This window comes from Ciconia boyciana, chromosome 1, assembly GCF_034638445.1.
Source record: "Ciconia boyciana chromosome 1, ASM3463844v1, whole genome shotgun sequence".
In the NCBI taxonomy this organism is placed as follows: Eukaryota; Metazoa; Chordata; class Aves; order Ciconiiformes; family Ciconiidae; genus Ciconia; species Ciconia boyciana.
Genome location: NC_132934.1, coordinates 144882130 through 144895487, shown reverse-complemented (window position 1 = coordinate 144895487; position 13358 = coordinate 144882130). Strand labels below are relative to the sequence as shown.

At 40.3% G+C, this 13358-nt stretch overlaps 1 protein-coding gene across 10 annotated transcripts in view; it reads left to right on the top strand.

The window, feature by feature from the left end:
* The window catches only part of LOC140646130 (cohesin subunit SA-2-like), a 65338-nt gene that overhangs the window by 46155 nt on the left and 5825 nt on the right, over positions 1-13358 (top strand). For all 10 annotated transcript variants that reach the window (XM_072849563.1, XM_072849562.1, XM_072849564.1 and 7 more), the window contains 9 exons: positions 409-485; positions 1463-1550; positions 2578-2655; positions 4601-4693; positions 5516-5684; positions 7577-7728; positions 8564-8665; positions 9990-10144; positions 10249-10377. In XM_072849563.1, coding sequence (XP_072705664.1) covers positions 409-485; positions 1463-1550; positions 2578-2655; positions 4601-4693; positions 5516-5684; positions 7577-7728; positions 8564-8665; positions 9990-10144; positions 10249-10377 — 1043 coding nt within the window. The remainder of the gene's footprint in view (positions 1-408; positions 486-1462; positions 1551-2577; positions 2656-4600; positions 4694-5515; positions 5685-7576; positions 7729-8563; positions 8666-9989; positions 10145-10248; positions 10378-13358) is intronic.

The following is a 13358-nucleotide window of genomic DNA, read 5'->3' as shown; positions in this document are numbered from 1 at the left end:
GGCAGCTGGAAGCAAGGAGAGTCAGCACCATGTGAACAGTTAGCTTTCCAGAGATCCCTAACAACTGTGTGAGGGACCATGAATGGCCTGTGAGTCTGAGGGTTAGCACTTCTGTATTAGCCTAATTGATAGTTTTTACTCTGTGTTAGCAATACTGTAGTCTAGGGAGGCTGCTGTGGGTTTATTAACAACAGGGACATTTCCTTATACAAAACTTCTGTGCAGTCAACGTGTTGGGTTTTTTTTTACTGTAGAGGAAGATATGAGTAGCATGGTTAAAGGTGAAGGGACTGGGGAGTGCTGGAGGAGAGTAATTCAAGCTTGTGGGCTGGTTGGGAAGAGAACATAGCAGTTACCTTGCCCTGCACTGGCTAATTCCTTTCTCTTTCACAAACTTCCATAATTTAGGAAGAAGGATTTTGTACAGATGCAAGAGAAATTTCCCGGATGCACTCTGCTTTGAGAAGAGTAGCAGCTTTTCATAAGTGAGATGTTTATTTACACAATTTACTTCCCCATATACTTAAGTGTTGACCTAACAGGTGGAAAGTGAGAATTGCTCTTGTTTGTTAGCTTTAATAAGATTTTTCACAAGAGAATTAAAATAATCCCTATGAGAGGTGCTGCAAGGTTTAGTTTCTTCTTAACAGAACTGTACTCTTAGATAAGGAATTCTTTTTGGACTCCTTACTGAGGTTGGAGCATCAGCCCTAATGTGGCTAAGAAGTGTGTGCGACAGAGTTGGGATGTCAGAGTGGACACAGAGATCCTCTCTGTGGTGCCTCCCTCCTAGCTGGATGATTTGCACTGCCTTACTGTCAACACTGGTGGTCAGTCTGAAGAGAGTATAGTGAATGCAGTCTTTTTTTCCCAGCAGATGTAATCTGCTTTGTTTGTTTTAGTTTACTTGATCTTTTTGTGTTAAAAGATGGATTTTTCAAAAGCTTGGTTCTCCAGTGATTGTTCACCAAGTAAATTATCATGCAAGATAGTAAAGGGTGGGGGAATTGGGCTGCTTTCTCAATGTGTCTTTTACCTATTCTGCATGCTGGGGCTGCTCTGTTTTTGCAAAGAGAAGTCTAACGTTGAGTTGTGAACACTCAAGAGTAGTAGAAACACTCTTTTAAGGCAGGGTGGGGAAATTGTTCTTTAGACCTTTTTGGGCACTTATAGAGTGTGGATAGAGTATAGGAGAGGGTACAGAGCTCAGGCTTCTTTTTCCTCGCCTCACAACACTGCAGTTTTGTGGTAGGAATGCAGACTGTAAAGCTATGGGCTAAATGTTGCAGTGTTAGATCATGAAAAACTTAATTTCCTCCCCCCCCAGTAATTAATAATTAGTTGTTTAAAGTTATTGCTGTACATCAGATGAAGGCAAGAATAGGATACATTTAACCTGTTTGCTCAGGTGAGATTTCATTTGTTGCTTAGTGTATCATTATTGTTTCTTTTTCACTTGCAGTGCCCATGATCTCACCAAGTGGAATCTGTATGACAAGACTTTAAGGTTGCTGGTGTTTGAAATGGAACATAGGAGTTTGCCTGTTCTGGTGAGTTGTTAATATTTAACATTGAAAGAGGTTTTTCTTGTTGAAAGCAGGAAAATTAGGCAATATTAAATAATCTTATATATCAATGTCCTATGAGGCAGGAAGATACTGTTTCCATTTCTCTGGGAAACTGAGGCTGTCTTTGGTGTAACATTATTGGAATCAGTAAATTCATGCCATAGATTCATTTAGTTTGGAGATTGTCCAAAACTATGATAATCATCTGACATCAGGATTGATCCTTTGTCATGCTCAGTACTTCCCATTGATTGCACAGTCTTGCTCTCAGTACATATGAAATTGTTGGGACTGTGAGGAGCCCCTTATAGATTGCATGTAACCAGAGATTGGAATGCTTTGGACCCGTTGCTTGCAGATTGACTCTTGGGTGAAGATGGTTTGTAATTACCAGTTGTCTCAACTGCAGCCTTTTGGTTGTCTGGTTGCCTCAACTCAAAAATTGGCTGTGCCAAGATGGAGGTGTATATCCCGAGATTACAAGGTGAAGTACTCAAGCAGCCATGAATATTAATCAGCCTCTGTTCTCAGGACAGAACTTGAGGTTATTTGGAAAGGGGTGAAATTTAGCTGTGAAGAGAGAGTCTGCAGCCAGTGGGTAGAGGTGGACTCCTTTAGATGGAGCATCAGAGCACCAAGGTTTGGCTTCTGCTCTGAATTACCCTCTGGAGGAGTCTGCCTTTCACCAAAGACTGCAGAGAAATCCTGAGAAGCTAAGCTAAAGTTAGTTTCTGTGAACATCCTTTTTAGTACATGGTTACTTTCCACTGAACTTGTCAAGGCATCAGAGTTCTGCAGAAGCAGAACCTTAGTAATGAAGTTTCTCAGGAGGCAATGTTTGCTTTTATGTGAACCTATTAAGTTTATTTTGAGGGTCTAAATACTTTACAGTGCAGAAATGGTCATGCAAGCAGCATGCAGAATGTCAGGCTTGGATGCTTTGTTTAGTTCTAAGCTTTTTGCTGTTGAGCCTTTCATGTAAATAAAGGACATGTGTTTTTATTTGCAGATGGTCCTGCCAGCTCTCCAGTGCACGTATTTTTCTCTCCTGTGGCAACTATCTGCAGTATTGGAAAATTCTCCCAAGGTTGGCCACTCCACATAATTTTGAAACTCAGAGTTGTGCTTCTAGGAGTTTAAGTTGCTTTTCTATTCTCAGATTGCCAGAAGAAAACAAGCTTTCTAAGAAGATAATTTGTGTGTTTTCTTGAGGAAACCAAATTGAGTTGAGGCATTTTCTCTCTGTCTTGCCATCTTTTTTATTTTAAAGTGTTTATGCTTTTTCAGTCTGCAAGAGAGTAAGTGAACAATGGTTCACCTCTATTTTTACTGCAAAACATGCACATCAAATTCCTGGGGCTTGATGGAGATAAGGAACTTGTACCACTGCCAAACAGTTTGTTGTTTTCTTGTTTTAAGCAACAAAGAATATTCAGTGAAAACTCCAGGAAGTCCTGTTGCTTTGTTTTGGTTTTATTTTCTTGTTTTACTTATATATTTCTGGCAGAAAGTTTGAGGGAAGTGGTAATTTTCTCATCAGCTGACTAGTTACTTTCTCAATTGGTTTTCTGTAGTGCCAAGCTCTGGCAGGTATTTCAGAAGACAGCCTAGTTTAAGACACCAGAAAAACTCTTTTATGCTTTGGTTTACATGGGAATGTGTACCTGTGCAGCTCCTCTTTGTGGTGATTTCTGACTACACGGAGTGCTGCTGCTTCTGTCATTCTGTCCCCTTCCCCTGGTGCTCCTGTGTGTACAGAACAGGACGCTGACATGGACGTTTGTTTTGTGTGAGAAATGCTAGCTGGGAGGTTACCCGTTTGGTGACTGATTCACTATCTATTCCCGTCCTGTTCCATTCCTGTGTGGATGTCCACATCTCTCACTGCTCTAATATGTTCTGCCTGTCAGTCCAGACACGGTTAGCTTGACTGATAATGGGGCAGCACATTTTTTAATTTGGCCTTTCATATGGGAGCAGATTCTGATTGGAAGCACAATGTTACGGCCCACTCTGCAGGGCCAAATCTGGATGTTGGCAGAGAGAGAAGTTCCAAGAGCAAAAAAGAACATTTCCTGGACAGCAGCTCTAGGAATGTTTCTTCCTCCTCTCCTCCCCCAATAGTGTTAAGGCAATGTTTTGCCTCCCCTTATGCTTCTTCTCAGCATGCCCTGGGATGGATCCCCTTTCTTACAAAGATACAGTTGCATAGCATGAAATCCAGCCCTCCTGTAAGGGCATTCCTCTTCTATTGACTGTGCAAAGCTCAGTGCAGTGCAACAGCTGGGACCTAGTGAAGGATGAGAAAGTCTTTTATGTGGCTGTGGGCAAATCAAATATTCTCTCTTGCTGGATTCCTCTTAACAAATAGAGGTGTCTAAGTTTCTGAGTGCCAAAGTTAGCAGCGTAGTGAAACTGCATTCTCTCTGTAGTCAATAGAGGGAGAGAGAAGAGCAACTCCAGAAGGCAGTTCACACTGAAAATTAGGTGGGATGGACCAGACTTTTTCTGACTCTACTTCCATCTCTAAAGTGGAAATCATTATCACTGCTTTATAAGGACAAGCTGAAGTGAATTCTGCAAATCTTGCAGTTACTTGGAGGGCTGTATAAGGGACTACATGCTATTAGAGCTGCCCATCCTACAGATGGAGAACCAAAGAGTTTGTGACTTGCTGAATACCACTAGCCTCAGCAAGTGTGACAGATGCACATGTCCTACTAGTATATGTCACATTTCTGCAGCGGGGGTGTGTGTGTGTGTGTGCAGGGAGGAAGTATATCTTTTTATGGATTGACCTTTCTATTCCAGATATTGTGCCTGAAAACAAGACATGGTTTTAAAGTTGTTCATAGCTAGTTAGCTGTTGCTGCTGTGAGATGTCAGCTTCTTTCATAACATCATCACCTGTGCTATCTTAAATTAATAATATCAGTAGAAGAAAGATGCAGGTGTTGTTTCTTCTGTAATTCTCTATTGAATCATAGTCCCTAACATCTTTGTCCTGTCACTTTTCCTAACTACGATTTTAGGAGACTCTTTTTGCACTAAGAAGAGAGCTGAGGCGTTTCAGTCAGATTTGCATGTGCTTCCTCCACCATAAGGAAAAAGATTTAAGAGAAAAGGTTTGTGTTTCTCTATCACTTAACTGGTGTTCATGCTCAGTCCTCCTTTTAAATGCCTGCCTTTCTTTTCATAGTAGTATTTCCTTCTACTGATTTGTGCTATTTTTTGTCTCTTAGCAGAGAAATAACTCTTTAAAAAACAATCTTCAACTATCTATTTTAAAGGATAGATAGGAAAATTAAAGGAAAATTTTTAAAGTTTCCTTTAAGGGGAAAATTAAAGGAAAGGGGAAAGTTTAAAGGAAAATTTAAGGGGAAAGTTTAAAGGAAAATTAAAGTTATGTTAGTTAAAATGCTACAAAAGTTAGTGCTTTAATCAAGCATAGCTATGTGTCTGCACGGGTCCATGTGCAGAATCAAGGCCTGAATCTGAATGACTCTATTTGCCAGTTGATAATCATTGTGTTTTCTGATTTGACTGATCAGCGTACTGGTTGCTATCATTGCTTTATTAATGCCTTGCAATGAATATTACTTCAAAAATAAAAAAAAAATGGAGAAATTGTCCAGTGATTCATGTGTTAAAAGAGAGATATTCTAGCATAATAGAGCTCTTCTTCCTTCCCACGGAAGTTTGAAAATCTTTAGGTGGTGTTCATGCATGATACTTGAATATACTGTATCCTATGGTAAAAGTTCTGGAAGGGCTTAGCTGTGGCATTTTACCACAGGTTGGGACAAACAGAAATCTTTAGCTTGTGAGGAAGAAGTGGGATAGAAGCTAGATTGTGACTTGTGGTGTTTGATGGAGATGCAAAGTGGAGTTGGCATGAAAAGTAAATGGTCTCTAAATCCTTCTTTGGCTTTGTTTGCTTGATACAGGCCTTCATGATACTCTGTGACTGGTTGCTAATTCTGAGTCATCAGGATTCAAATAATAATGAAGAAACAGTTGGACTTCTAGAGTATCTTCCTAACACATCACTTCAGGAAAAACTGCTTTTGTTTATCCAGGAACATGTTTTCTTAGAGGAAGAAGAGGAAAGCAAAGGTTAGACTTCTTTATCACTGGAGAAACAGTCTACCACTTTTGCTGTCAATTGTTGTCTGCACTGAACATATCAGGAAAAGGGGCTGATCTTTTTTTTTTGTCAGGGGGTGGGGGTTTTTTGGTTGGGCCTCTTTATAAGCAAAGTGGCTCACCTGTTGTGCACTGATCTGTATCTACTGTGGATCAGCCACAGGAAATAGCTGCCAATTCACTTGTAGGTAGAAAGGGATGATGTAATGGAGGGATGGGTGAGAATGTAAAAGTATTTGGTAGACTGATGTTGGTGGTAGAGATGATGGTGTTAGCCACCTCTGTGGAAGGCCTTGCAGTGTTACAGTGTGACTGTCAATGCATGAGCACTTCTGAGCCATCAGAGTAAAGGACTAGTGGATTTTGATTTGGGGAGCTTGGGGCAGATTTTGTGGGAAATAGCTATGTACTTGTTGCTCTGTTGCCTTTTACAAACACATTCAGATGACAAATTGAGGCTGTTATTGTGAAGGCTGGTTTCTTTGGGGAGTGTTTTGAAAATAGATTGTTAGTTCATTGTGGTTTTGAGGCCGAGTTCAAGTGTCATGCTTTGAAAAACCAAGCATTGTTCTAGATTATTGTGTCAAACTCTTGTCCTTCAGCTGTTCAGATGGAGTTCTGCGTTCAGTTTTGGGCAGCACTCTTATCCAGGTTACAGTGTATATGCAAGAAGAGATGAGCCTAAATTGCAACAAGGGACATAGTAGAGGAGAATCCTTAATGGTAAAGGTAGAGATAGAATAGAAAAGATTGCTCAAGTAGGTTGTAGTATCCTAGTTGTGGGAGTTTTTGAAGCAGGTTATGTTTCAGGTTGCATATGTTATGTATCTGAAACTGATAAAGTTGATCCTGTTTTGGGCCTGAGATCTGTTTCAGTCCCATTTTGTATGATGCTTTCAATTTCTCAGTCCTCCCCACAAAGGATCCCTGTCATCCCATTGCAGATTCCTTCCTGAACGAGTGATTCTGTCATGCTGTGGGGGTGCTTGTCCGTGTGCACATCTGGCAGCTGCTCCATTTCAGTGTTAACTCTAATTTGCACATACTTCTGACCAGTCACCTGCCTTATGTTTGTTTCCAGGCCCACAGTCATGCTAGAAGCAGAAACAGTACAGATAAAAATTATAGGTCAAAGACTGAAGCTTTTTGGCAGTTGGTAGGTTACATTCACAGCAGGAAAGAGTGTATCTCAGCTCTCCTGCTGCAAGAAGCTCTCCCCAGGCACTTTTGTAGCTGAGTTGCAAGGCTCTTATTTGTTTTCCACGAGTTACCCAGCTAGTAATTAACTCATGTTCCAGAGACTTAGTATGTTCTCAATGATATGAAATGACTTCTTTCTTTCACTCTTGTTGATATAACCACTTGGAGAGTTTCACCTGAAGTCTTCTCGTTGACTGTGTATGGCAACTTTTGCAGGGTTTCTGATGAGTTATGTGGTGGTTTTCTAGCATCTGTGTTATTCTAGGAAAAAAAATGTGGTTGCAATTTGTCTGGTCTCTTCCTTTTGGTGTGTTTGTGCCTTTTGTTCTGCACTCTGTTTGGTTCTGTTCTGTAGTTGTGAGCAGTGTTGTGTAAGAAGATTCTGACTAGTAGAAAGGCGAAAGCCCTATGAAGATCAGAGTAGAAGACTGTGCACATAACTCGTTTTCACTGTCATCAGCTGCAAGCTTTGAAATGGAAAAAATCCATTTCTGATATACACATTCATTTTCTGATATACACAGGAATGAGCGCTAGCATCTGTTGCTTGGCATGTTGACTGAACAGCTGAGTCTGTGCTATTTGGATGAAACTTGGTCATTAAAATTGAGATATCTTGAATAAAGTAGTAGAACAAAGCTTCAATGCTTTTGTTTTCCTAGACCTGACAGAAGAGGAGGAGAGAAAGGATGAAAGTTGCAAACTTGACGACTTGCACAAAAAGCGGAGTCTTCTTGCAGCATATTGCAAGTTAATAGTATATAATGTGGTAGAGATGACTGCGGCTGCTGAGATCTATAAGTATTATGTGAAGGTAATGTTTTACATAAGGTTGCTTTGCCTATCAGTGCATTTTAGTTTTTGAAAGTGACTCCAGTGTTTGTGAAAGATGTGGGGTTAATAGTCTTACGGCTCAGAATCCTTGTATAATCACAAAAGGGCTATAAAATCAAGCAAGAGTGGGACAAATCTCTCCTCTTTGCTCTGCAGACAAAGTAACTGAAAATTGGGTAGAGGGTATGTCTGTCTGAACATCTGCTCCTCAGCTTCTCCAGAGAGGCCATTGCAGAGATGCAGTTTATGGCTGGGAGAATGTTTTAACTATAGAGATTCTGATAGTGAAGTGGTGAACTTACTTCATACAGCTCACACAGTCCATATGCAGGTGGCCTAGATTTCACATGGGTCCCTGTGCTTCGACAACTGGTAGAGCTTCAACTGCTCTGAGGTGGGTTTCAGGAGAGCCAAAAGCAGCACAGGGCAGGCAGTTGCTTTGAGTCAACTAATAGGACTTTGGAAGTACCTGAATATGGATCTTGTTCTTTACTTCATTGGGCCCAAGGCGAGCATTGATTAAATACAGAAAACTCTCTGTTTCTCTCCTGAGGAGGCTTTGTTCTTTTGTTATAATAAATACTTAACAATTTCGGTGTAACTTTAATCCTCACATTACTCTTAAAGAAGCATACCATTGCTTTACATGTGAAATAATATAAAAAGTCCAGTTTTCATCTTTTCACTTGGGTGTTCTGATATTGGGAGTGTTTTATGAACTTCTTGTGTGACATGAACAGAGTCATGTGTTTTGTGTACTCCCAGTGCTAAAGAAGGGGAATGCTAATTCTCATTTGTTTCATTGCTGTTAATAGACCTACAATGATTTTGGAGACATAATTAAAGAAATGTTAAGCAGGACAAGGCACAATAACAAAATTCAGAGTGCTAAGACACTGATGCTCTGTCTGCAGCAGGTAAGATTAAGATTAAAGCAGGAGGCTAGGGGCTCTTATGACCGTTGTATTCATATTGGAGTTCTTTACCTACCTTGGCGTAATTATTCAAATTCATTAAAAAACCTAGTGGAAGAAATTGTTTCCTTGCCTTTACTTTCTATGTGTACATTGTTTTTGCATGTCATAATCAAAACTCCTTTCAAGTCATTGTATCTGGTTTAAAATGTAATTTTGTGCACGATTATTTTGTCTTGTTTTTAATCTTCAAATGCATAGTGTGTTAGGACTGATGTGAGATTACGGAGTGTTTCTTGGGACACAGTAGGTGTCTCTTAACCTTAACAAAGGTTAAGGATATTCTGTGTTTTACGGACTGCCTCAATTGCTATTGAATTCGAGGAACCACAAATGTGTCTGTGGCTGGCCAGCTCTAATCCCCAGTATTTTCAGTATTTTTTTCTGTAGGAAAGTGGGGTGTGGCTCTTCTGAAGGGTCTCAGTTGCTGGGGCTTGCAGCTGCTGACTGATGAGGCCAGTTAGCTATTTTAGCAGCTGCTTTTGCAGGCTCTGCCCATGACCAGAGTTGCTTCTAGCTTGGAGTTGTGCTGTAAGCCACAGAGCAGGCTCCTCCCAGGGGGTAGCGATACATGAGCTTTGCTTATTTCACACACATTGCCAGGGGCTTAGATCCGTGAACTAGCCCCTGAAATCTGAGCTTAGATGAGGCTAAGCAGCATTTGGCTACATATATTCTGCTGACATAGTCAGGACTGTGTGTTTAGGTATCGCATAGACAACAGGCCCTTTTTGGCCTTTGCTTGACCTTGAAAGTTAACAGGTTGAAGAGAACAAGCTAACTCCATGTTCCCTTAGGAAAAAAACCCAAAACGTAGTTAATTGGGTTCGAGATGTGCTTTTGACCCAGTTTCACTTTCAGAAATTGGACTATGCTGCTGCCAAACTTGCTGCTTTATATCTGCGTTCTGATATTCTGAAAGCCTCTCGGGCAAATTACGCCTCTGGGGCTTGATTCAGAAGTCCCAACAGGAGATGGGGTCAGTGCAGCCGTCATCCTCAGGAATCAGTTCTCTGTTTATGCACATAATTTTTAATTTTTATTTTTTCATTTTTGCCTATCTGTGAAGCACAACAGTGTCCTTTGTGTCAGTTCCTTGTATTTGTTCCAGTCGCATGCTTCTGAAGCACACGACTTACCTGCTCTTTTGTAAGGCTTCTGTCTGTGTAAGCTAACCGTTGCTTGCTGTGCATGTCTCTGTGTCCTCCTGGTACTTTGTTTTCCTGTAGGATTACATATGGTTGCTTATCTGAGACTTCTTTTGCAGCTGTTTCAGACACATGCAGAAAGCCAAGACAGCAGTAGTGGCGTGGACTTCTCCTCTGCTTCCTTCACAAATATGAAAGAACTTGCTCGTCGCTTTTCACTAACATTTGGCTGGGACCAAGTGAAATCTAGAGAATCTATAGCCATGATACACAAGTACGTACCACGTAACATCACTTTGTCCATGGTCATTGCTTTTGTTAGTTGTCTGTTTTATTACTCTATTCTTTTTTTTTTTTTTTTTTTTTTTCTTCCAATAGGGAAGGGATTGAATTTGCCTTTCAAGGAGCTACTGGAGTAGATGGAAAATGCTTGCCTCCTAACTTGAGCTTTCTGTTAATCATCAGTGAATTTTCCAACAAGCTACTAAAGCCAGACAAAAGACTAGTGTAAGTTAAGTTCTTGTACACTGTCATACACAGTTTGTGTTTTGTGTATCCCTGCACATGGGACACTTGACCTTCAGTGTTGCAGAAGTTGCTCAAGGGCTTTTCAGACAATCTTTGAAATCAATCTGCTGCTGAGGCTGTTAGTTTGAGAGACACTTGTTGAATGTTGTAGTAGTAGTCATTTCAGATTATATGTGCAGTATGCATTCTAGATCTTTTTTAGACGTAATTGTGGCCACATACGGCAATTCTTCTGAAGGAAGGATTCCCAACTTGACTCGTTAGTGGAGCAACAGGAATGCTTTTCTGAACAGAAAAGTAAAGCAGAGAAGATTGAGGAAGAGACAGTGCCTGGATCATTATTTTGTAATGATCTAATTCCACAGCTTCAGGACTCAATTACATGAGTTCCATGGAATATATTTGGAATAGAAATATACAGGACATTCATAATGTGGATATTTAAATTAAAAAATTTACTATTTACAGAGGAATATGCCTTGATCCAGTTTGGCCCATTTTTTACAGTGGTTTAAATATTTACATTTAATAATACAAGAATGATAGGCTTATTTTGGCATCATGAGGCATTACGCATGTGAACAGAGAGATGTGTGATTGTCTCTTATTCTCTTCTTCACCTGCCTCAACTCCAGTCATTTTTGAGAAGCAAGTAACGTTCTTCCTTCTATTTGACCTTTGTCATTACTTCGCTAGTCAGTGCTGCTTATTTTGGATCTGGATCTCTGCACTTCAGTCTTCTATTTACAGATGCTGTAAAAACTATTGCAAAATATATAACAGGTACTTCCATTTTCCTGAGAGCATATTTGAAGACAGGGGAATGTAAGATGAAACATTAAGACACATCTGCCTTTTTGCATTTCTGAGCACATCACTCCAGTATCTGACAAGAAAAGTTCCACTTTGGAGAAGAAGTCAGCAGAAATGGAAGAAATCCTCACCCGCCACATCTTGCTGAGCCCTGTGTAACTTGTTTGCTTCCGTGTCACTTTGTCTTAAATTGGAGGTTAACTTCCATGGGGATCATTACCAGTTTTTATGTAACAAGGGTCAAGAGTAGTAAGATGTCTACTTTCCTGTTACTTTACACGACAAACACAATTTATTAACGATTGCCAGCTACCCAGACAATGTATTTTAAAAAATGAATTCAAACCCAAAATGCAAAATACAGAAGAAAAATATTTGACATATACTGATTATAACCCCTGGTAAATCTAAAGGGGATAATCTATGTGGGAATCTAAGGGGAAATGGTAACTTCCCTTTCTATTCTTGCATTTTTCTCAGAGATGGTCTTTGAGATGTATGACTAGAATTGGTTTTCATAGAATCGTAGAATCACAGGAGGGTTTGGGCTCGAAGGGACCTTAAAGATCATGTAGTTGCAACCCCCCTGCCATGGGCAGGGACACCTTCCACTAGACCAGGTTGCTCAAAGTCCCATCCAGCCTGGCCTTGAACACTTCCAGGGAGGGGACATCCACAACTTCTCTGGGCAACCTGTTCCAGTGCCTCACCACCCTCACAGTAAAGCATTTCTTCCTAATATCTAATCTAAATCTACCCTCTTTCCATTTGAAACCATTACCCCTCGACCTGTCACTACACTGCCTGACAAAGAGTCCCTCCCCATCTTTCCTGTAGGCCTCCTTTAAGTACTGGAAGGCCGCAATAAGGTCTTGCCGGAGTCTTCCCTTTTCCAGGCTGAACAACCCCAACTCTCTCAGCCTGTCTTCATAGGGGAGGTGCTCCAGCCCCTGTTTTGTACAGTTTCTGTAGAACTCTGTCCCGGTTGTCTGGATTTTAAAGAGCTGTTACCATCTGTGTGGTGACACTTGTGCAATAAGTAGATTTCTGTTAATCCATCCTTGAAAAACTTTGTCATTTCATTTACTTCCAAGGAGTAATTTTTAATTAAACAAGAGGAAAATATTTCATCATTGATGTGAGCAGATTTAAAGCTAAATCCTGATAATTTTTTTCCTAGGGCTATATTTAACTTCTTGACCAGAGGATATATTCCAGAAGTATATTCCTGAATGTATTAGATACATTCAGGTAGGTTTATTCATTGAAAACTTATGTGGGAAATACAGAACCTAGCAGGGAGTGCTCTTTGACTTCAGTTCTTACTGCTTTGGACCTTCCCACTGGTGCTGGGAACAAATGGGAAACAATAAAATTCACAAGGGGGGAAATTGCAATTTTATCCACAACTACATTCAGACTATGTTTCCAGAGTAACAGTTTCTATTCTGGGAGGCCTAAAATGCCTTGCAGGGGCTGGAGATTATATTTCCTCTTAGAAATATTTAGGTTTAGCTCCATCATAAATTACTAGATGGAATGTTTTAGGTCAACATGAACTTTTAGAAAAAACATCTGGTTATTTTCATTTTTATTATTAATCATAGGATTGATGTCCAGGTCTGTATGTTAACATATGTGCATGTACCTGTAACAGATGAGATACAGAATATGGGCATTTGTTAGAAAGGAGTATATTTCAACACCATCAAAGTATATGGATTTTAACCTCTTCCCCTGTAATTGCCCAGGCTGTAGCAGTAAAATACCTGACTTGTCAATTGCTCTGTGCCACAACATGCACACAAGAAATGAATTATTGAATAACAAGCTGCATGAAGGGCCTGATTCCTGAATCAGTAGGAGTCTTTCCATTGACATTGATAGCAGTTGGATTAGACCCTAAAACAGTAGTTACAATACATGCTTGTTTGAAACCAGCAAATTCCATTACCAGGGCTTCTTGATCCCTGGGGCCCCCAGAGTCCAGGACTCTAATTGTTTCGGAGTTAGTGCTTACCCTAACCTCCTCCCAGCACCGGTTTTCTTGTTTTGCAAAGCGAATGAAATGTCTGATACTTTCCAGGCCACACTCCTAATCAAAGAAAGAATAATACACTGTACATGCTGGCGTTAAAACTGTCACT